The sequence below is a fragment of the Herpailurus yagouaroundi genome, unplaced genomic scaffold, assembly GCF_014898765.1.
Source record: "Herpailurus yagouaroundi ecotype Mexico unplaced genomic scaffold, PumYag 77, whole genome shotgun sequence".
NCBI classification, from domain to species: Eukaryota; Metazoa; Chordata; class Mammalia; order Carnivora; family Felidae; genus Herpailurus; species Herpailurus yagouaroundi.
The window spans coordinates 51,132,131-51,155,549 of NW_024412388.1; the positions used below are offsets into that span (position 1 = coordinate 51,132,131).

Genomic DNA, 23,419 nt, shown 5'->3' on the forward strand with positions numbered 1-23,419 from the left:
GAGGGTAATGCGTGTCCACATCTCTATTCATTAAAATAGTCACCTAGCATCTTGTTCCTGGTAGTTGAGCAACAGAAACACTTTGAGCTTACTTACTTTAACCTTAATATGACTTTATATTTTTTTCCTATATAGAGGGTGGTTTTGTTACATTGCAAGATTTGTATTTTACTGTATTTTGCTAAATGCGTTCTTTATTATTAATAATAAGCTTTATTTGTAAAAGTTAAGATTCTTTTCTTAAAGTGTTTTCATTTGAGAGAAAGAGAGGAGAGAGGGAGAGAAAGGGAGAGAGAATGTGTGGGAGAGGGGCAGAGAGCTGTGTCCTGAGGATCCGAAGTGGGGCTCCGTACTAACAGCAGAGAGCCCCATGCAGGGGCTCAACTCATGAACCATGAGATCATGACCTGAGCCGAAGTCGGACGCTTAACCAACTGAGCCGCCCAAGTGCCCCAAGATTCTTTTCAAAATCACTGTAAAGCAAGCAGATTTATTCTCTTTTCTAAAATAAGCAGCCATTTATATGGTTAATTCTTTTAATGTGAATTTACATATAAAGTATTTTTAAATTTACTCTCATAAGGCAGTGTTTGTTAGGTCTGGTAAAGTGATCCAATGGGCTAGGCACTTCTCCTCCTCTCCCTTGGCACTAATTATTCGAGTTCAGCTTTGAATTTGTAAGGTTCCTTGTAAGGATAGCAAACCTGAGTCAAGAAGCATTAGACTGAGCAGAGAGAGTTCTGAGATAGTCACAATCTACAAACTGGTTATTCAGCTGATAAGATGATTGTATCACACTGTAGGTATCAACCTTTGAGCTGCAGCAACACATCTGCCCTGAGCTGGGGCTGTATGGAGTACAAGACATGCTCAAAGTGACATCATCCCCCACCCCGATCTGCTAGTGTGGCTTTGTTGCACATAATCAACACAAAGCCTAACCAGCCAAATCCTAAAATAGGTAATTTAGACCATAAAGTAGAAAGAGCAAGGAAAGACAGAAGATTGAATAAAAGAATTATAGAGTATCTATAAGCCATGTGCTACTAAGTCCTTTAATGTGTATTTTTATTTCATTTCCGCAACATTCATGAAGTCGGTGTTATCATGCCCATTTTACAGATGAAGAAGTAGAATTCCACAGAATAATCTGTTAATTATTGGACCTTGAGTAAGTGGTTGATTTTTGTACTGAATTGAGATCCGACCGCTAAATCAACATCCTTGTTTTTACTCATTTAACATGCAAGGATTTATACCCTTTGTATACTTAACTGTAATTATTTAGAATTAATTGTTGAGGCTCCTGGGTGGCTCAGTCAGTTAAGTGTCCGACTTCGGCTCAGGTCATGATCTCACAGTTCATGGGTTCGAGCCCTGCATGGGGCTCTGTGTTGACAGCTCAGAGCCTGGGGCCTGCTTCAGTTTCTTTGTCTCCCTCTCTCTGCCCTTCCCCTACTCACTCTCTGTCTCCCTCCCTCTCTCTCTCAAAGATAAAAAAACTTAAAAAAATTTTTAAGAAGAGAATTGTTGATTTTCTTTCCTACTGGATAGCAAGTCCATGAGAATAGGAATGTTGTCTGTTTTGTTCAGCATGATATCTCTCTTGTCATATAGCTGGTGATCAGTATATGTTCTTTGTTTCCTGCCCACCCTCTCTCTTTTTTGGAAGCAGACAGGGAAGCCAGGGTTTCTACCACATTGTCTTAGGGAAGAAAATAATGCACGGAAAGTCTGGGCCAATGTGACCTGAACAATCAGAGAAGGTTTTATGGCTGAACTAACCTTTTTAGATGGAGATGGAATAATTAACTGGAACCTATACATACAGATATTAATGACCTCTACTACTTCGTTCTCAGAAAGAGACCATCATGGTGGAGGAATCACGGTATGGATGGGAACATGCCGACGCCTTTAAAATATAGATTCGAGTGCTCTATTTAAATTATTTTACCCTTTTTTTTTTAATAGAAAAAATCAGGCAAAGATATGCAGACCTGCCTGGAGAATTGCACATTATTGAGCTTGAAAAGGATAAGAATGGACTTGGACTCAGTCTTGCTGGCAATAAAGACAGGTCACGCATGAGCATATTTGTGGTGGGAATTAACCCGGAAGGACCTGCTGCCACGGACGGGCGAATGCGTATCGGAGATGAACTGTTGGAGGTGAGGGGCATAGATTTTTAATTTCTCTTTTACTAAGGTGAAGGGGTGAAGAGGATATTCTGCAGGAAAATGAGGCGATGGGGAAGAATGTTACAAATTATGTTTTCTTTGACTATTCAAAATCATTTTCCAGAGGAAGAACAGAAATCGTATTGTCGCTTGCAAATGTTACTTGCTGCTTGAGTAAAAACTAGTCTTGAAAATAATTTAGGGACCCGTAAGTTAAAATCTCATGGAAGCATATTGAAAGAACAGGATTTGTTTTTAACATATATTCCAAAATGTTCAAAACTAAATTGTGTATTTATCTACTATTATTCATATTTATCAGAATTCTCTTTAGCCTTAGAATAAACTAGAAGTATGGCATTTGTTTTTGTTGTTGTCATTTAGTTTTTTGGGAAGGTGTTAGAACCAACAAAACTTTGTGAACTGGTTTTCAAGCCTTGGCTAATATCTGTGAAGTTGATGATGTGGGCTAAGGCCATGTAGATTCCTTATTTAGGAATAGGATAAAGGTAAGAAGGGCTAAGGAGACAGCTCATCCTTTGCCAACTACTCTCTAGATGATTTCATCAGTAATCTGAAAAGGTTATTCTTGTTTTCCTCAACTTAAAGTCAGGGGGGTTTTTTCTTTATTTTTTTTAAGTTTGTTCATTTATTTTGAGAGAGAGAGAGCAAGAGAGAGAGCGTGCACACACAAGTCAGGGAGGGGCAGAGAGAGGCAGGAGAAAGAGAATCCCAAGCAGACTCTGCACTGGCAGTTCAGAGCCTGATGCGGGGCTCAAACTCAGCGAACCAGGAGATCATGACTGCAGTCCAAGTCAGACACTTGACCACCTGAGCCACCCAGGCACCCTTAAAGTCAGAGTTTCTGTTCTGAGTTTATCTTACTTTGATATTCATTTGCTTGTTAAGAGTCTTTGATTCATTCAGCAAACATAGCTTCAGTGTCTCTTAGGACCGGACACAGAAAGAAAGATGAATGCATCCATTCCCTTCAGTCAGATAGTTAACAGCCTAGAGGAAGAAAACAGACATAAAAAGATAGTTGCACTGCAAAATGAAAAATATAATAATAACAGCAGCTTATATATACTCGGTGTCAGACAAGCAACCTCTTTCACTAGTGGGGTCACAGAGTAAACGCTGCTGGGATTCAGTATCAGGCAGTTTGACTTCTCAGCTCTCTGTTAACCAGTGCACTCCGCAGCCTCTGAGATAAGATGCTCCAACACTTGGACATTTAAAGGACCTGAATCACAGAGGCAACGAGTATCAGGCTGCTCACTGAAAATGAGGGTTCCCTATTTTGCATTTTATGATTTCCTCTTCAGACCTTGACTCAAAATAGAATTCATAGGCACCCATAATCTGACTTGCTTCATGATATTTACAGCCCAAACTGGTCAGACAGTTCACTGTGCGACCATGAACATCATGCCTCTTTCCTAAGCCTCAGTAAGTTTCTCCCCCTCTAAAAGCCGTTTCCACCAAGAAGTCACTTTTGGAATTACTTTTCTTGTTCTTTTGTAATACAGCATCAAGAAAGGGACCCACACTGGGTAGTAGCAATGACCTGCGTAATCATTAAGTAAGCAAAAAATCAAAGGTGGCAGTACATAATAACCAATATAATTCATCACTTCACGTTTATTTCCTTTGGCTGATGCTTAGAGACTTCAGCAGTGAGGCTACACTGATGGTTGTGGTAATCAAAGTGAAAGTAGAAACTAATTTACTGAGTTATCACTGGTACGTAGGTGCTCTCACATTTGTATTCAGTATTCCCAACAGCCCTATCCGGTAAGTACTGGTACTGTCCCCATTCTGTCGATAAGAAAACTATGTAAGTAATTTGCCTAATATTACAGAACTAAGTTACTAGGTTTCAGTAAGAACCCAGGCTCACCGGACTCCAAGATTCATGCTCTAAGTGTGCCCTGTGGTACTTCAACCAAACCCCACTTGTTCTAGATCCATGAGAATCCTGATTTATGATCCTCTAACCTTTATGGAATCATGTCTCTGAAGTTCCTCTGTTATATATACGTAGACATGGATTTCCTATCTTGTATGTGAAAATGTTCCAAAGGCAGTAATGTAGAACACAAAGCTTCTAGTTCTAGTCTATCTTGTTAAGACTCAAGATGGAGGGGTGCCTGGGTGGCTCAGTCAGTTGGGCGCCTGACTCTTGATTTCAGCTCAGGTCATGATCCTTTGGTTTCTGAGTTCAAGCCCCACATCGAGCTCTGCACTGACAATGTGGAGCCTACTTGGGATTCTCTCCCTCTGTCTCTGCCCCTCCTCTGCACTCGTGCTCTCTCTCTCAAAAATAAACTAAAAAAAAAAAAAAAAAAAGACTCAAGATGGAATAATGGCCCTTGGGATCCAGATCAACAGGAGCACTGGTATATTATTTCCCTGACACTGTATTAGATATGGTAAGAAATGAGCAGTGCCTGCCAAGTAATGAGCACGTGTTGCAGTCCATACACGAAAGTCTACTGTGTATAGGGCAGCCAGCACTGAACTTGGAAGACCTGCTTTCACTTCTCGCAGTTCTTCCAGTTATGAGTTGCATTTCAGAAGGGGCTTAATTAACAAAGTGCACTGCACATAGTTGACTGTTCATTAGATCACATTTTCCTCCCTTGCAGACAGAAAGTTCAGATCTCTGTTTTCTAGGCTAAACGCTAGAAGAGCTCTCTTGTCTGAAAAAGGATATTAACATCTTGCCATATTGGACCCCACCTATTCTTTTTTTTCTTGAACTTTCTGAATTTGGCTCTTTTGTTGCTATTCAACAACTTTATCTTCTTGCAGAGGTGGAAAGAACAAGATGATTAAACATGGCAATGAGTTGATCTTCCTCCAATCCTCCCTGATTCTCTTCTCTAAAAAAATGACCAATAAATATATGTTGGAACATAGATTCTAGCATCCTGTATCTTTGGCTAATTACTTATCTTCTTTAACCCTCAGTTGCCTCATTTATCAAATGAAAATTACTTATTCAGCAAGTATCTTGCTATTCATCTCTCACGCAAGAAGCAGTGTATGAACAAAGTGCTGATTTTACATCAGTAAACAAAATCCATGGTACCTGTTCTCATAGAGCTTATAGTCTAGTGACTGCATAGCATCAACTTTCGAGGGTGTTCTGAGAATTAATGAGAAAAGGTAGGTCAGATTTTTGCCACAGTATCTGGCGCAAAGTAACACGTGTCAACTGATATTATTTATAAAATAATATTTTCATGTGGATTTGTGTATCTGGATTTTTTTTAGTTCGTTTATGTTAATACATTTGCCTCTGAAAGTATGTCCCAAAGGGAAGCCATTATTTTCCTCAATAGCTCCATGTAGCATCTTAAAAAACTAAGAGAATGGAAACATGCACAGACCGGTTTCTTAAGCATTTATAACCCATCTTCTCATGTGACTTTTGGCTGTAAGTCAGGGATGATGGGAAAAAAATTTGTGTGGGAAACATTTCCCTGGTTTCTTTTTATAGCTGAGAAAAATTTTGATTATTTCTCTATGATATGCGAGGAATTTGTGTAGTGCATGATATCAAATCCAATGTGCTTTTTTTTAATGGTTTATTTATTTATTTATGTATTTTAAAAAATTTTTTTTAATGTTTATTTATTTTTGAGAGAGAGAGAGACAGAGAGAGACAGAATGCAAGCAGGGGAGGGGCAGAGAGAGGACACGCAGAATCCGAAGCAGGCTCCAGGCTCCGAGCTGTGAGCACAGAGCCCGATGCAGGGCTCGAACCCACAGACCATGAGATCATGGCCTGAGCTGAAGTCGGACACTCAACCGACTGAGCCACCCAGGCACCTGTTATTTATTTATTTTTGAGAGACAGAGCACGAGCAAGGTAGGGGCAGAGAGAGAGGGGTACACAGAATCCGAAGCAGGCTCCAGGCTCTGAGCTGTCAGCACAGAGCCTGATGCGGGGTTCAAACCCACAAACCGTGAGATCATGACCTGTGCCAAACTCGGACAGTTCACCGACTGAGCCACCCAGGTGCCCTAAATCCAATGTGCTTTTGAACCAAGAGTAGGAAAATGATTTAACGATAAATACCAGAAAAGCCGAAAGCCAATGTTAAAATAGCTGTTCTTTGGATATTGCAGAGCAATAGCTGGTAGAAGGACACTGCATTGTGTGGCAGGCATTCAGAGTGGGCTTTTAGATTACACTTACTAGGTCTCTGGGCTAGTGCAAATCTTGTATATTTGCTTACCCACACACACTCCATTTCTTTTTGTGACTTCTCTCCCTGATGAGGTAAAGTCATCTGTGTCTTGATTGTTTTTGCAACTCCACCATTTATTCCCGTTCTTTCTCATGACTGCTTTGTTGCTATTGTTGTGTTACTACTTTGCTCCGAGCTTCCTTTTATTTATAGTTGATCTGACTTATTTTAGGCCCCAAGATGAGGCTGATTTATAGGAAGGAGAAAAGAGCTTGGTCGAACGTGCATTGTGCCTTCTTTGAAGTCAGAAGCTCTGCTTCTTTACCGGAGCCTGTCTGCGACTGATTTCTGGCACGCCATTCACCAGCAGTTTTCTTGCTATGGGACTGCATTGTTACAGTGCAGGAGCAGCCAGCAAGTTCTGTCGACCGATGGCCCAGTTCATGTATAAAAGAAATCTTACATTAAGCCCCCAGAAGACAATGTGATTAAATCTCAGCTTCTTTACCCTTTACCACGATGCTGGTGTGGGGGCTCTGAATTAATTTCAAAAGGCATTAGCATATAATTACCATGTAGACTGGAATGAGACTTGCACCAGAGCATTGGCTTTCCCTGAGCAATTAGTCCCAGAAAATACACAGGCCTGGGCATGGCGCTGTCCTATGAATATAGGATTTATTTATAATCTCCCCTACAGTGCAAGTGTGGGAAGAGAGAGTGGATAATGCTGCATGGGGAATTGGAGTGATTTGTCAGGTTAGAAAAGCAGCCAGAAGCAGCAGGGTGGGTGGCACAAGACCTGCACAGTTGATTGGGCCAGCCTGGAGAGCTGTGTCTCATCGGGCCCCCACGCCCTGCGCCACAGAGCACACACATTCCCTCTGGGACATTTGCCTGCAGGATAACCAAAGCTGAATGTTGTTATGTTTCACGTGTCTAACATGTTTACTTAAGAGACACTACAAATAAAAAGCACAATACTTCCCATATTTGCCAGGAATGAAGACGTAGAACCACAAGTGAACTCGGATCTTATTGTCTTGTTATGTTTATTTCGTAAGAGAAAAAAGAACAGAAACCATAAAACTTCAGTGACTGGCCCAGGTACACATAGCTGCTTTGTGGCAAAACTCCTACCTGAGGGCTCTTACCACCTCCCTGGTCTCAACACTGGTTCTTTGTCCTCTGCTTGTTGCCAGTGAATTATTTTTGAAATGTTCGGAAGACTTAAATGTGATTTAGAAGTGCAGAAGGGTACTAAACAAATCACTAGCCTTTGTGCAGCTGCAGATAAGATTCTTTCTAATTTTCAGTCAAGTTTCTGTCACCTTAGATTGGCTCTTTTATAGATTATTGCCATACATGGGTGTAATTTTATGACATGTGCTTCTTTTTTTAATTTTTTTAAAATTTTGTTAAATGTTTATTTATTTTTGAGAGAGACAGAGACAGAGTGTGAGAGGGGGAGGGGCAGAGAGAGAGGGAGACACCGAATCTGAAGCAGGCTGCAGGCTCTGAGCTGTCAACACAACCCAACGTGGGGCTTGAACTCATGAACGATGAGATCATGACCTCAGCCGAAGTCAGATGCCTAACTGACTGAGCCACCCAGCCACTCCCTGATGAGTGCTTCCTAATGCAATAATTATGCCCTAAGAGACCTCATGTAATAAAATATCCCATTGGGGAAACACTAGTTTGAGGAGCAGAAAGAAGACTAAAGGAAAGCAAAATTGCAATATATTTTTCCTAGTTTTGTTAAGAGATAGGTTTATAATAGCTAAAAGTGCAAAAATAAACTGACCAAATTTTTTATCGTGTCAGTGGTTTCATGAGTGTTAAAACATATTTTACATTTTAAACAAGTAATTTATTTTATGTCTGTTATTTCTCACTGCACTTGTTGTTAAAACTTTACAAAAATAAATACTTTTAGCAGATCCTGAATATAACCTTCCCATATGCATAGCTAAAGTGACCCCATTTGGGAGCTCTTAAAATAGCCTAGAGCCCAATTCACAACTCTGAAAGTCAACAGAAGAATATGGTCAACCTCACACATAAAGGGGCCTCTCCTGTGTGTGTAACATTTTTTCTTTCTTCACAGTGCAGCCTCCTGGTTATTACAGCATATAATCAATAGCTGTCTGTGTCTCATTAAGTCATCTTTCCCAGGTAATCTATTGTATGATATCCAATATGAGTTACAAAAAGATGTACTCATTAAGAGAACATTTGGGGTAGGAAAGCGGTATTAGGAATTGAGTTCACATCGAATACTTACTGTTTTCAAGTCAGTGCTAAATACTTTATGTGCATTATTCTAACTTTTATAACAAACCGATAAAAGTAGGTGTTATTTTAATCCCCATTTTACAGATAAGGAAACTGAGATCTGAAGGGGTAGAGTCAACAGGCAAACACTAACTTTTTCTGACTCTAAAGTTCTTACGTTATTTCATTGTGGATTAATCATGATTCTAAAATTTTTTTTTTTAACGTTTATTTATTTTTGAGACAGGGAGAGACAGCATGAATGGGGGAGGGTCAGAGAGAGAGGGAGACACAGAATCTGAAACAGGCTCCAGGCTCCGAGCTGTCAGCACAGAGCCCGATGCGGGGCTCGAACTCACGGACCACGAGATCATGACCTGAGCCGAAGTCGGATGCCCAACCGACTGAGCCACCCAGGCGCCCCAATCATGATTCTAAAAAGTAATAAGTGGGGACTCTTGGCTGGCTCAGTCAGTAGAGTGTGTGACTCTTGATCTCAAGGTCATGAGTTTGAGCCCCACGTTGGGCAAAAAGCCTACTTAAAAAAGTGATAAGTAAATTTCTCATCATTTTGTAGTTTGGGTAGAGTAGATTAATGCAGTTATTCTGGTGCCAGTTCAAAATATCTGAAATAGTCTCTCACAATGCAATACCATGTTACTCTTTTTATCTTCTTAAAATTGAATGCCACTTTGAGTTCAATAGAAGAATGCAGTCAGTGAAATTACAGCCATCTCTCAAAAATCAAAGAAGAAAAATAATCTGGTTTTGAGTTATTCTTGTCCAATTTGAGAGCTTCTCTGAACTTCATAATTTAAGAGCTTTCCCCCTCAAAACCATTGTAAAGGTAAGGTTTTATTTTCAGGCTGAAGGAAATATTATGTAAGACCTAGCTCATATTGGGTGGCCTCATTTTTCTCTGTATTTCTTGCATGAAGTCTTAGAACTTTATCTCTGCCCTTTTAGTTTCTGTCTCTGGCTTGTTGGGGGAAGAGTTTTAATTATTTAGTCACACTTCATTGTCTTTATACTGCTGAAATATTTGGGCTAAAAGTCTATGTTCTTACTGATCTTTGAGAGGAATGACAATCATTTAGTTTTTATTATTGCAGTCCTCATTATCACTGTACAAAAGCTTTATGTGAGATTTCTACAGTGAACCGCATTATCTTAAAATCAGAGATAAAGTGCTGTGAAAGAGAAAGTGCCATGGAAGCAGAAAGTAAAAATGTGAGGATAATCAAAGAAACTTAGATTACTGTGAAAAGAATATAAAAAACAGGGAAGGGAACGTATGCTGGGGAGAAAGTTGCCATTTGGAACGAATAATTGGTCTTTAGCAGTATGTCTCAAGACTCTACTTTCTGCAGTTTCCCCTCAGCTCTTACATGACTTGTTGGGGTAATTCTCCAGGTCCCTGTTCCCTGCTTTTTCCAGTTTCTTCTCTACCTCCTTCCAGTCCTATTCATTGCCATCATAATGACCATACTGAAATGCAGTCTGGAAAGATATACTCTTAGATTATGGCGAAGGGTCTCCTTATATCAACCTCAGCATATAACTTATGCCTGTATTTTGCTCCATTTGCACAATGGAAATTTCTTGTAGTCACTATGAAGTCTTGAGGCATGAAGCCTGAAAGAAAAGTGTTAATGAAATTCTTATTCCGGGTTTGACTTCCTAACGATATCAGGCAGCTGCTTAAACTTGTCAAAATGTGGTTGTATATGTTTTAATTATAGTTTTTAAGGAGTAGGCCTAAAATCAGTAATCCAACCTGAGAATCAGATGTTCTGCTCCAAAGAGTAGCCATCAGCCTATTTCTCATTATTTAGAAAAAAAAACTTTTAGTGTTTATTTATTTTTCAGAGAGAGAGAGAGAGAGAGAGAGAGGAGGGGCAGAGAGAAAGGGAGACACAGAATCCCAAGCAGACTCCAGGCTGAGCTGTCAGCACAGAGCCTGATGCGGGGCTGGAACTCACGAACCGTGAGATCATGACCTGAGCCAAAGGCAGATGCTTAACCAACTGAGCTACCCAGGCGCCCCATATTTCTAATTATTTTAAGTCAGGAAAGTTGATGCGTTCATTACACATGAACCCCAACTCCTCCTCCCGCCAATTTTCTAAAATGTTACTGAAACGCAATTTAAAAAAAAGTGCATGTAAATAACACAGTCATGTTAGGATATGAAGTGTGGACTGTCACCCAACAGTATGATTGCTAACACAGTTGCATTGTGTACAGTAACACGGCTTCCAGTTCACTACAGCAGCATTCAAACTGCACATCCTTCTTGCTGCTACTGAGTATGGTTCCAAACACCGCTCTGCGATTCTGCATTTGGAATATGCCCGGAGACTGTTCCCTCACAACATCTCATTTAAAATGTTTTACTCTGGGGGCGCCTGGGTGGCGCAGTCGGTTAAGCGTCCGACTTCAGCCAGGTCACGATCTCGCGGTCTGTGAGTTTGAGCCCTGCGTCAGGCTCTGGGCTGATGGCTCAGAGCCTGGAGCCTGTTTCCGATTCTGTGTCTCCCTCTCTCTCTGCCCCTCCCCCGTTCATGCTCTGTCTCTCTCTGTCCCAAAAATAAACGTTGGAAAAAAAAAATTTAATAAAAAAAAAAAAAAGTTTTACTCTGTATTGGGGATGTAGATACAAAAGTTTCCTATGTAAACATTTACTGAAAAATACTTTCTTGAGAGTATATGCAGGCCCTATGAACTTTGAGTACTGAAAATCAGAAGGTATTCTATTGGGAAAACCTTACCTGGAAAGTGGTTTTCCTCCTTTTAAAAAAACTCTTACCATCTATAAAGTAAGCAGAATTATGTAATGAAAGCCTTCTGTAGAGCTATCACATGGTTCACCAATTATCAACACTGTCATTTCTGTATCACCTGTACCTCCATATGTCCACACCTATGCAATTATTTTTATAGTTGGAAGGGAGGGATAAAACTTACAGAAAAAGAAATGCACAGATAGTCTCTGTCTAATTTTGACAATTATATACTCCTGAATAATCCAAATATCTATCATTTTTGTCTCCCCAGAAATTGTTCTCATGTACTTTCCCGCTGGAATCTTTCATTCCCATCCTGGGAGGCAAACACTGCATTGATGTTTGGTTTTGTTTTCCTTTCATGGGTTTGTCCTATTCTAGAACTTCACATATATGGAATTATACAGTATGCACTCTTTTGTGTCCAGCTTCTTTGACTTCGCCTATGATTCATCTGTGCTGTTGCATATATTAGTAGTTTGTTCCTTTTTGTGGCTGAATGATATTCCATTGTATAACTACCACAATTTCTCAGTTTACCTGTAGATGGACTTTCGGATTTTTTGCAGCAGTGACTCTGGAAACAAACATTTGTGTGACAGGTCTTCTTGGGGACAACTGTTTTCCTTTTTCTTGGATAAATATTAATGGTAAATGAGCGGGACACAGAGTGGTTGTGTGCTTAACTTCAAAGAATCCGCCACACCTTTTGTCCAAGTAACTGGGCCATTAAACATTCTCACCAGCAGTGTGTGAGCATTCTGGTTGTTCTACAACGTTAGCTCCTCTGGTCGGTGTGGCTTTAATTTACTTTTTCTTTTTTAAATTCATTTATGTATTTTGAGAGAGAGTACACGTATAAGCGGTAGAGAGACAGAGAGAGAGAGAGAGAGAGAGAGAGAGAGAGAGAGAGAGAGAGAGAGAATCCCTAGCAGGCCCTGCGCCATGAGTGTGGAGTTCGACGTGGGGCTTGAACTCACAAACTGTGAGATCATGACCAAAGCCGAAATCAAGAGTTGACGCTCAATGGGCTGAGCCCCTCAGGCGCCCCTACATTTTCTTGTTGACTGATGATGTTGAACACTTTTCTTGTTTAGCAGCCCTTCAGATAGATTCTTTTCTTTTATAGTTACTGCCCTAAGAATCTTGGCCTACCTCCAATAATCGCAAGTAATTTTTTCTATATTTTCTTCTAAAAACTTTATGGTTTTAGCTTTTATGTTTAGTTCTGTGATCCATCTTGAATTAATTTTTATGTGTGGTGTGAGATAGGATTTGAGGTTTATTTTTTCCGTGTGAGTACCTACTCGTTCAAGCACCATTTGCGAAAAGACTTTTTTCCCCCATTGACTTCCTTTGCGCTTTGTCAAATATGAAATTACCATATAACTATGTGTCTATTTTTGGACTTTCAGTCCTCTTCTATTAATCTGCCTATCATGCTGCCTTGATTACCATATCTTTACAGCAAGTCTTGAATTAAGGTAGCACCAAGTCCTCATTTTGTTATTTTTTGAAAAGTTGTTTTGGCTCTTCTAGCTCCTTTGAGTTTCCATATGAATCTTAAAACCAACTTGTAAATTATTAATTTTTTAAGAAAGTCAGCTGGGATTTTGATTGAGATTGTATTGAATCTATAGTTTAATTTAGGGAGGCTAAACTTCTTGACAATATGGAGTCCTCCAAATTATGAATGTGATATTCCCATTTAATAATTTTTCTGAAGTGTTTCATAGTTTGCAGTGTAGAACTTTTGCATTTTCAGGTAAGTGTATTCCTATGTATTTTGTATTCAGTGCTCTTATAAGTGGAATTTTTATCTTTTCATTCTTCTTTGTTGCTAGCATGTAGAAATACAATTGATTTTCATGTATTTGTATATTGACCTTGTATCCTATAATCATGCTAACCTAACTTTTTACTTCTAGTAGTTTTTTTGTTGAGTCCTTAGCATTCTCTGGAGGTAACTGATCATTCATCCATGTATAGGGAGTTTATTTCTTTCTTTTCAATCATTATGACCTTTATCCTCCTTCCTTCTCTCACCTTCTGTTCTCTCTCTCTTTTGTGCCCCTAGTCTCAGAAGCCATTTGGTGTCGGATGATTAAATAAGACCTTAGCTGTATGTAGGTTTTTCATAAGCCAAGGAAATTCCTTTCCATTTCTAATTTGATAAGAGGGTTTTCCATTTAAATTACAATCTGACATTATATTTTGTCAAATGCTTTGTATGCACCTGCTTAGGTTATCTATATATGTTTTTAAATGAAATTTAAGTATCACACAAAAAGACACTGACTAATGGCATTGTTCAAACTCTTTATCATAATATTCAAAATCATTCAAGAGATATCTTTGTTTTTGGTGGGTGGAGGGGTGGGGGATGCCTGGGTGGCTCAGTCAGTTAAGCATTCAACTTCAGCTCAGGTCATGATCTCACGGTTCATGATTTCGAGCCCCACGTCAGGTTCTGTGCTGACAGCTAGGAACCTAGAGCCTGCTTCAGACTCTGTGTCTCCCTCTGTCTCTGCCCCTGCCCCTGCCCCATGCACACCCTGTCTCTTTTTTTTTAATGTTCTTTTTTATGTTTTTTTAATAATGTTTATTTATTTTTGAGAGAGTCCGTCCACGTCTGAGCGAACACATGAGTAGGGGAGGGTCAGGGAGAGAGGGAGACAATCCGAAGCAGGCTCCAAGCTCTAAGCTGTCAGCACAGAGCCTGACACGGGGCTTGGACTCACAAACTATGAGATCATGACCTGAGCTGAAGTCGGACACTTAACTGACTGAGCCACCCAGGCACCCCTCAGGAGATATCTTTAACCTTCCTTTCCAGCTTCTGCCACTGCTTCACTGTTCTGATCCAGCTATATTGAACTACTTAAATAAGTCCTCAATACAGATGAGTATTTCCATCATTCTATTCTTTTGCCCATGTATTTTATTCAGTATACTTGCATAGATGTTTTAAAGACCTAGCCCAGTTGTTTTAGCATAAGTTCATGACATTATTTTTCTTACTGCCCTAAATAAAAATCAGATATCTCTTCTTTATATACATTGTTTAAATGCTTCTTAACTTTAGGTAATTGACTTGAAATTCAAAGGTGAAGAAGATGACAGAATGGAAAAACAAGTATACTAGCTATTATTTGTTAACAGTACTATTTTTATAAGAGAGATGGCTTGTAATACCAGTTCTATTTTTAACTAACTGTTTTTCTCAGATAAATCCTTTAATCTCTGTTGCCATCTCTTAACTGTAAGATAGAAGAATGGTCAATAATATCTCTAAAAATCTTTCAAACTTGGGGCTCCTGAGTGGCTCTCTTGGTTGAGCATCCAACTCTTGATTTCAGCTCAGGTCATGATCTCACAGTTTATGGGATCAAGCCCTGCATCAGTGAGGAGCCTGCTTGGGATTCTCTCCTTCCCTCTCCCTCTGTCCCTCCTCTTCCTTGTACAGGCGTGTGCATTCTCTCTCTGTCTCTCTCTCTCAATAAATTAAAAATCTTTCAGACTTAATGTTGTCTGAATCTGTGATCTAAATGTTTGCTCCTCAAACTTCAGCATATTAATTTAGCCTAACGAATTTCTGATCTCTATTCTGGGGAACGTGAAACTGCAAATCCTTTCTCAAAAATGTTTACCAAACAAATCTCTTTAGCTATATAAGTTGCTCTCAACCAAGTTTGTGTATCAGACTCATAGGAAAGGTTTGCCTAAATAACAACCCTTCACCCCATCCTCTTAGAGGATAACCTCCAAAGGTGGAGCCTAGGTGTACTTTTAACTAGTCAGTATATAACAAATCTTATTATGAGTCTAGATGTGAATTTTTGCTCCTGTCATAGAAGGACATAAGATGTGCCCTGGAATCCATAAAAAGCAAAGGGAAATGGTCCGTAGTACTTCCTGCCCTTCAACTTGAGTCTCTGTCTCCATACTGTCCCTTTTAAATGCCAAGAGAATAGGATTGACCTAACATAGGGGCTGTGACTGGAAAAATTAGGGCAGGAAAAGAAGGTGATTTTTGAGCTGAAGGCTCAAAGTTTTGCACAATATTTAAATATAATTTAAAATTATTTTGACTCTAAATTTTATTTCCCATCCTTATGTTTCTGGCTATGACTCAAAAGTATTAGGTTAGCAAATAGATTTTAATTCTAATTGATTCCCTAACATACTAAGTTGTCATAAAGGTGTTACTTCTTATTGCTACTTTTGTCTTTCTAACTTACAGATTATGCTTTTTTATATGTTTTTAAAATAACATGTAATCATAAAAAACTATAATGGTTTAGGTAAAAGTAATCATCTTCCCTCTTTTACCTTTGTAATACTACTCCTCTAGAAGTAACCCCTGTCAACTTATCATCTTTCCTCTTGATCTCATGCACAGTCACATACATTGTGCAAACAGATTTTAAAGTTAATTAATGTACACAAACAGAATCATAATTCGCATACCTTTTTTACTGAATAATATGTCATTTATGATATATATTATTTAGATGTCAGTACAAATAATACTATAACATACTGCTGTATATGTCTTTGTGCAATTGTTTGAATATGTGGCATAGAAAATATCAAATTATCTTTCTTCGGTGTTACACAAAATTTCTGCTCCTCTAACAGCTTGTAAAAGAAGTTGTTTCCCACCCGCCAAATCTAGCAAACACTAGATGTAATCAGACCATAGCCAACCTGCCAGATGCAGGTTGAAAGATTTTTTTAAAGATTTTTTTGGTGTTGTTTATTTACTTTTGAGAGAGAGAGACAGAGAGACAGAGTGCTAGTGGGGGAGGGGCAGAGAGAGGGAGACATAGAATCTGAAGTAGGCTCCAGGCTCTGAGCTGTCAGCACAGAGCCCGACGCAGTGCTCGAACTCACGAACCGTGAGGTCATGACCCGAGCTGAAGTCGGCCGCTTAACCAATTGAGCCACCCAGGTGCCCCAGATGCAGTTTTTTAAATTGAATAAAAATTCTTTACTTATATATCATACATATACACATGAGGAAGTGACCGAAAGAATAGGACTATACTCTGGTGAGGCAGTTTTTAAAGTCGATACTTGGATTTTTATCTGCCTTCACCACTTTAGAATGAGAACTGGGTGCTGGGAAATTATTTTGGAGAGGGAGGAAGGTAGTTGGGCTATGGGTGATTAGGACGAGTCTTTAGCAAAGTAGCAGGAGTCCCATAGCATGCCACCCATTCCAGCCTCAGACCTGCTGGAAAGAGGCTCTGGGATCAGGACATGTGAGCTTGGATTCTGGTTCTGCAGGTGTCTTACCTAGAACCCTATACAAGTCCCTGAGTTTGAGTCTCAGTGTCCTTGTTACAGAAATACCAGAGCATCTGCCTTGCCGACCTGTCATGCAGAGCAGTGTGACAGTGCCAGACTGTCTGTGAAATATGCTTTCAAAGCTATCAAATACACATGATCTAATCCTGACTCTATAGGCTATAGGACTGGTTCACTGACAAGATTTGTGTCAAAAAAAAAAAAAACAGTTTTTAAAAGAGAAGCTGGAGTTGGGAGGAGGGAAGTTAGGAACTTCGATGAAGTCCTTTGATGATTCACTGGGTTTGTGGCTACATCTGTGGGAGCATCTAGGAAAATATTTTGAAGGCAAAAGAGAAAAAGTCTAAAAACAGAGGGAATTGGAGTAGAGCTCTAAGTAGATCATCATATGAAAGAAGCAAACGTTAAGCTGAGCATTACTAGTCTTGATTCGTAGCGTGTACCAATTCTTGGAAGAAGGAATTCTAGATCAGTGGTCACCTGAGTCTGTTTGCTTCTGTGACTAACAACACCACTAATACAGGTAGGTTGCAATGCCTCAGCCTCCTAGGGAAACATGATTCCTTTGCAATATTAATGAGCTGTTAAGAAGAGAGATTATACTTCTGCCTCCATTTACATATTCCTTCCTATTTCGGTCAAGTGAACCAACCTGTAGCAATTGGGGCAACTTCCACAGAAACACTGAAAATCAGAGCAGCACATAAACGTATTTCTCTGCTCACTTCCTTGAAGTCAATATTTTTCAGAATTGTCAAGGTTTAGGATTCAAAAGAACAACCTGTTTTGGGACACCTGAGTGGCTCAGTCAGTTGAGCTTCCAACTTCAGCTCAGGTCATGATCTCACAGTTCGTGGGTTCAAGCCCCACATCGGACTGTGTGCTGGCAGTGCGGAGCCTGCTTGTGATTCTCTCTGCCTCTCCCTGACTTGCGCTCTTTCTCAAAATAAATAAGCTTTAAAAAATAAAAACATGCTGGTTTCTGAATATATCAAATTTAGGGAGATGTGAGCTACGTATTACTATTACTTTGCCTTTAGAAGGTGTTCCAGTTTCATTAGATTTGTTTGAGAAAAAATAAATCTCATGCTTAAGCCTTTTAAATGGCTGTATTCCTTTGGGAACATTGTACTTCACAAGAAATAGATTACAGTGAAGTTGCCTACCTCATTTCAGCACTGCATCATTAAACTGAGTCCTTAAAACCTGCTCCTTTACCCAAAGTATTAAATTATTGGAGCTTGATGTGTATTATTTTGTCTTTTTGAGAAAAAAATTAATGTGACAGTTTTCTTCAGAAATACTTTTTCATTACAGTGAAATTGTTTTCATGTGAGTTTCCGTCACTTTCCCTGTTCCATCGCTAGCCTTGGTACCTCTCTCTTTCCTTCTCCCATGTGCAAACCTGAAATGGTGGTTTGGAAAGTGAGGATCATTCTTCATGGAGGCTAGTGCCCAAAATTTTTGGAAAGGGAAAGTATTCTACAAGGTCGTCTTTGAACAGGACCTGTTTACTTCTATAACACCCCTACCCCAAAAGCTATACTAAAGTACCTGTGTTTCCTAGAAACTAAGACCTGCAGTTTTTTTCCCTGGCCCTGGTGCTCTTCCTGCTGCTCACTTCCCCCTGTGCCTGCTAAGTTTCTGTCTGCTCAAGACCAACCCACCCATCTCCAAGAAGAGACAGTCACTTCTTGCTTTATGCCTACATTCATTATGCCAATGCCAATTGCAGATTTTTGTTTCCAAGACTGTTAACTTACCGGAGTACCAGCTGCTCGAGTGCAGGGACCATATCTGACTGAATAAAATAATTCCTATAAAGTAATTTTCAGAGGATCTGGTACCTGGAACAAAGCTGGTGCTCAATACATGATAGCTGTGGTAATGATGGCAATGAAAATTCCTCTATCCTCATCACTTACACTACGACAGTTGAATAAATGAGTAAATGGATGGATATAACGTATATCTAATATACTTTTATTGGAATATTTCTTGGTCTGGCGTTTCTATTTATGAGGCCCTATTAATTGGATTTAAAATTTCACAGGATTAAAAATGAGTTACTTAGGTTAACCAGACAGGCTTTTGGACTCAAACAGATTTGACTATAATTACTGGCTATAGATCTGTTATATTGGTTAAATTCCTTAAACTTAATATACTTCACTTTCTCCATCTGTATAATTAGATGATAATGTATTCCTCTATTGATTTGTGTGAGACTTAAGTGAAATAATGTATTTAAGATGTGTGTATATGCATGTGCCTTGTGTGTTGTAAGCATTTATTAAATGGTATTATTACAAAGTAGTAATAAAATATCAATATACAGAAACAAACTGGAAATCACCTCAAATCCCACCAATCAGAGATATCATCATTGTTGACATTTAGTATATACTCACGGAGCTTTTTTTAGACTCAGAACTTTTACATAAATGAAAATAATGTGATAGATAACGTATTTTGTCATTTACTTTTTTCACTCAGTAATTTTATCTTTTTTAAAATATTTATTTATTTTGAGAGAGAGAGAGAGAGAGCAAAAGCAGAGAAGGGGAAGAGAGAGAGAGGGAGAGAGAGAATGTCAGACTCCACACTCATTGTGGAGCTGATGTGGGACTCAATCTCATAACCGCAGGATCATGACCTGAGCCGATATCAAGAGTCAGATGTTTAACCGACTGAGCCACCCAGGTGCCCCCAATTTTATCTTCTTATGGCAGTGGATCTAGGTCTGTGCCATCCTTCTTCACTTCCTTTTAATGACACAGTTTTCCATTTATCAACGTAACGATAGAAAATATAATAAAACTTTTGTTGATGAGTGTATGGTTTTTTCATTTTTTTCTCTATTATAAGTATAGCCATCATAGACATTTTGACTCCCAGATTTTTAATCTTTTTAGGATAAACTTTTAGCAGTGAAATTATTAGATTAAAAATTAACCTATAAAAAGTCTCATCAATTATACTTACTGTTTTTTCCTACATGTGTGTTATACTCAGAAAAAGAGTTTATTAAAGGAAAAAGTTAACCTATAGATTCCAGTGTCATGAAATATAAGCAATAGAGTATATTTAAAAGTAAAGTAGGGAGAAGGAGTCAGTTTTCATTATCAGGAGTTCCAGTTATCTGAACTCTAGCTCCGTGTTTTGGTTTTTTTTTTAATCACTTCCTTTAATATACAAGAAACACACGAGACACAAATAAAGGCTAAGAAAGTGCTCAGTCCTCGAGTTGGTAGTTTAGGGGGAGCTGAAGACAACGAGCCTTTCCTGTCTCCCAGGGAAAGAAGGGCTGTGAGGACACAACATCACCAGGCCCCTGGTGAACCCGGCGCTGGGGCCACACACGGCCTAGTTCTCCACCAAGTTTGGAAAGTGCTGATTTTCCTTGTCCTGGTCCTGGCCCTGCTCCCACACTCGGCCTCCGGTTTCCAGAAGTCGTCCAGTTCTCAGAATGGCCCCTTCCTTTAGTGCTCTAGCATTTTCACTGAGGGGAGGAGGCCGCTTACCCTGTCGTGGTGTCAGAGTTCTGGGGGAGTTGTCATCCTGTAGGATGGTGAGGGGAGATCTCCCTAGTACCTTGCCATTTCCTTTCTGTCTATTGTGCTTAGAACCTGAAGATCAGGGAGTCTCAGGGTCTCTTAAGGGCTTGTCTGAACCCTGGCAGGCCATGGGGGGTTGTGAGGGCTGTCCTGCTTCCTCCTTGGAGGACACCTGTTTGAGGGGAGCTCAGTCTCGCTCCAGAGTGGCATCCGGTCCTCAAGGGAAAACTGGGTGGCCAGAGGCAAGCCCAATTCAGAAGGTGAAGTTGCCTCTAGGGGCAGAACAGGCTCTGGGGGAAGATTCGATTTGGAGGCTTCTGTCTCAAAGACTTAATTCAGCTGTTTTTCACCAGTGGGCTTGGGGGTCTCCACTGCCAGTCTTCATAGGTGTCCGTGCAATGCCAAGGGTAGGAGAGCAGGGATCTGAGTCTTGGGCCTCATTAGGACCCTCCAACTGCTCTCCTGCTGGTAGGGTTGGCTGTAGAGAACTCTCCATCTGGATGGGAGTGCGCAGGATGACGGCACTAGGTGAACGCGGGTCCGCCACTCGGGCCAGAAGCTTGTTGTGCTGTGGAAACCAAGCCAGAATGACCGGGGAGCTCTTGGCTGAGCCCATCTCCACCAGGAGAAATAAGGTGGGGTGGGGCGGGGCCTGGACCAGGGCAAGGAGGGAACGCCAGGCCCCAATTCCTCTTTGGGATGCACAGAAGCTCCTAGCTCAGTTTTTTAATAATAATTTTTCAACTCTTCAGAATAAATCCCTCTACTTCAATAAAAGTATGAGCAAAGGTGGTGTTGTTGGGTATTATACTATAACATGGTATTCAAACCTCAGGCAAATCTGTTGCTTGAACTAAATTTTAGTTTTTTATAATTAATATCTTTAATCCCAGCTTAAGTTAATTAACTTTGACTTCCAATTTGGTAAGTTTTTTGAATAGATTTAATTGAGTTGCTCTCCAGCATAAATTTATATTCATGTTCAGTTGAACTATGGAAAATTGAGTGATATTTTTGAATAATTAATTTTAGTAAAGTAAATCTCATTAAAGACCTCTTAAGTGAAAGTTTACGTAGTATAACAAAAGGATTTACATTCATTTACTTTTGCTGAATCTTGCTGTATTAACCCTAATTCTACTTCTTCTACAAACTGTAAAATAATGCAATTAAATATCCAATCTTTGATACCAAAATATAGAGAGTTTACCTCAAAAGAGTGCTTTCTGGGTTTTTTTTTCCTTCTCCACTGCAGTAGCAGAAACCAATTTATGAAGGGAAATAGAAATCCCACTGAAAACCCGTTATAATATGACTTCTGAGTTTTATAAAAACAGATGTTTCTTATTTAAGGCTATTGTCTTCAGTATCTAGGGCTGCTATCATTTGCCCCTGTTCTCATTGAACTAGAAATTAAGAATTTAGGAAAAGATGAGTTAATTTACCCATGATAAAATATCAGTGTCTTTCTGGGACCGGGACCCCCTGAGCTTGAGATCGAAGTTACTGACCATGTGGAGGTCTCGGAAAGCCCTTTTTGTCAGTATTCAGAAGAGGAAACCAAACAGATAAGAAAATCAGAATTGTAACTCAAGAGCATAGAAATCTCCTTGGGTCAGAAAGCCTTTTTCCTTTGTCTACTTTCTTTTCTTTTTGAATGCCAGGATAAATTACTATGTGTCTGAGAGAGCATAAGACTAGGAGATAAAAAGAGGTATATCACTTGAATGTATAAGTTAGTATTTAGAAATAGGGGCCCCAGATACTGTATTGGTGGAGACTTTTTTGATGGGAAAGAACAGAAATTAGTTCAAGGTGATTTAACCAAAAAGGGGAGAACTTACTGTAATAGTATGGGTGTCCATCCCAGAACCTGGAGATTGGGTTGCCTGGGGACCTCAGGAAGTGATGGCTTTTCCTGCTCCTTCATCCATGTGGCAGAATATGGCCACCTCGCAGAAGCTCAGAAAAGATGTGGAGGATCGTTACGAGTGTCACTCAACATGCATAAACTGGACTGTCCCAGAAGTAGGATATATGGTTATTCTTGAGTGGAAGAGTTATAGATCTCAGCTATTAAGATAATAAAAAGATAATTTAGGTGTAATGGGAACACTAAATCAGAACTTAGGACGGTTCTTCCCACCAGTAAGAATAATAACAAAAATAAGGACATATCTAAATAATTTATTACTCTTTTTCTATATCATTGAGTCACCTTCAAAAGGAGAAACTTTGGGAAAGGCACTTCTCTACCGCCTCAGTTTACTGGAAGTAAATAGGAAATGATAATATTTTTTCTAACTTCTTGATAATCTGAATGATCACTCATATTCTAAAAGAATGGGAGCAGTATTTGCCCCAAAATGAAATATTTTAATTGTCTTCCTTTGGCATGAGTCAGAAAAAATTAAAATGGGGATCAATCTATACAGTATCTGTACAATGAAAAAAAGGGTAGTAAGTATATAATATTGTTCAAGTTGCAGTTTGCTTGCACGAAGAGAAGTACAGTCTTAGGGGACTCCACATTGCATTTCAGACTTGAAAAGCCTAGCAGTCAACTCTCAGGCATTTCCTCTGTACATTGTGGTAAGATGCTTTGATTCCGACTTCTGTATCTCAAAGCTCTATGACCTACGATGGTAGGTCACCACATCCTCCTGTTCCCACTCAGAGTTTATTTAACAGACATCTTTATAAAGATGACTTTCAAAATCATCTGATTTTTATGTGCACCATACAGATGTGACGTCTAGGTGTGCTTTAGGATTATCATCATCTGATGAAAGTACATAATACCCCAGTTGTTCTGAGATTTAAATGAGATAGTGTGCCTAAAGAGCTTAGGATAATGTTTTGGTACAGATAAATGATAGCTGTTATTAATTAGAATTGACCTGAAAGACTTCCAGGAGGTATAGAGTGCTTTCTTTTTTGCCTGTGCTATACTTAGAAGATGCCCTACATCTGTTGTTTAAAGAATAGTGCCCTCAGAGAACAGCAGCTTCTCAGAAATAGAATAAGTGACAGTCTAAAGTTAATTGTGCATAAAATGCATCATATTCTTTCTAATTACTTACTGAATTTTCTCTGGCGTGTGT

General features: G+C 39.5%; 1 protein-coding gene and 1 pseudogene across 4 annotated transcripts in view; one reads left to right on the forward strand and one right to left on the reverse strand.

The window, feature by feature from the left end:
* PATJ (PATJ crumbs cell polarity complex component) overlaps window positions 1–23,419 on the forward strand; it is a 372,856-nt gene that overhangs the window by 219,274 nt on the left and 130,163 nt on the right. For all 4 annotated transcript variants that reach the window (XM_040470436.1, XM_040470437.1, XM_040470438.1 and 1 more), the window contains exon 28: window positions 1,975–2,171. In XM_040470436.1, the coding sequence (XP_040326370.1) occupies window positions 1,975–2,171 (197 nt within the window). The remainder of the gene's footprint in view (window positions 1–1,974; window positions 2,172–23,419) is intronic.
* On the reverse strand, window positions 19,935–21,022 carry LOC121027229 (cell division cycle-associated protein 3-like; annotated as a pseudogene).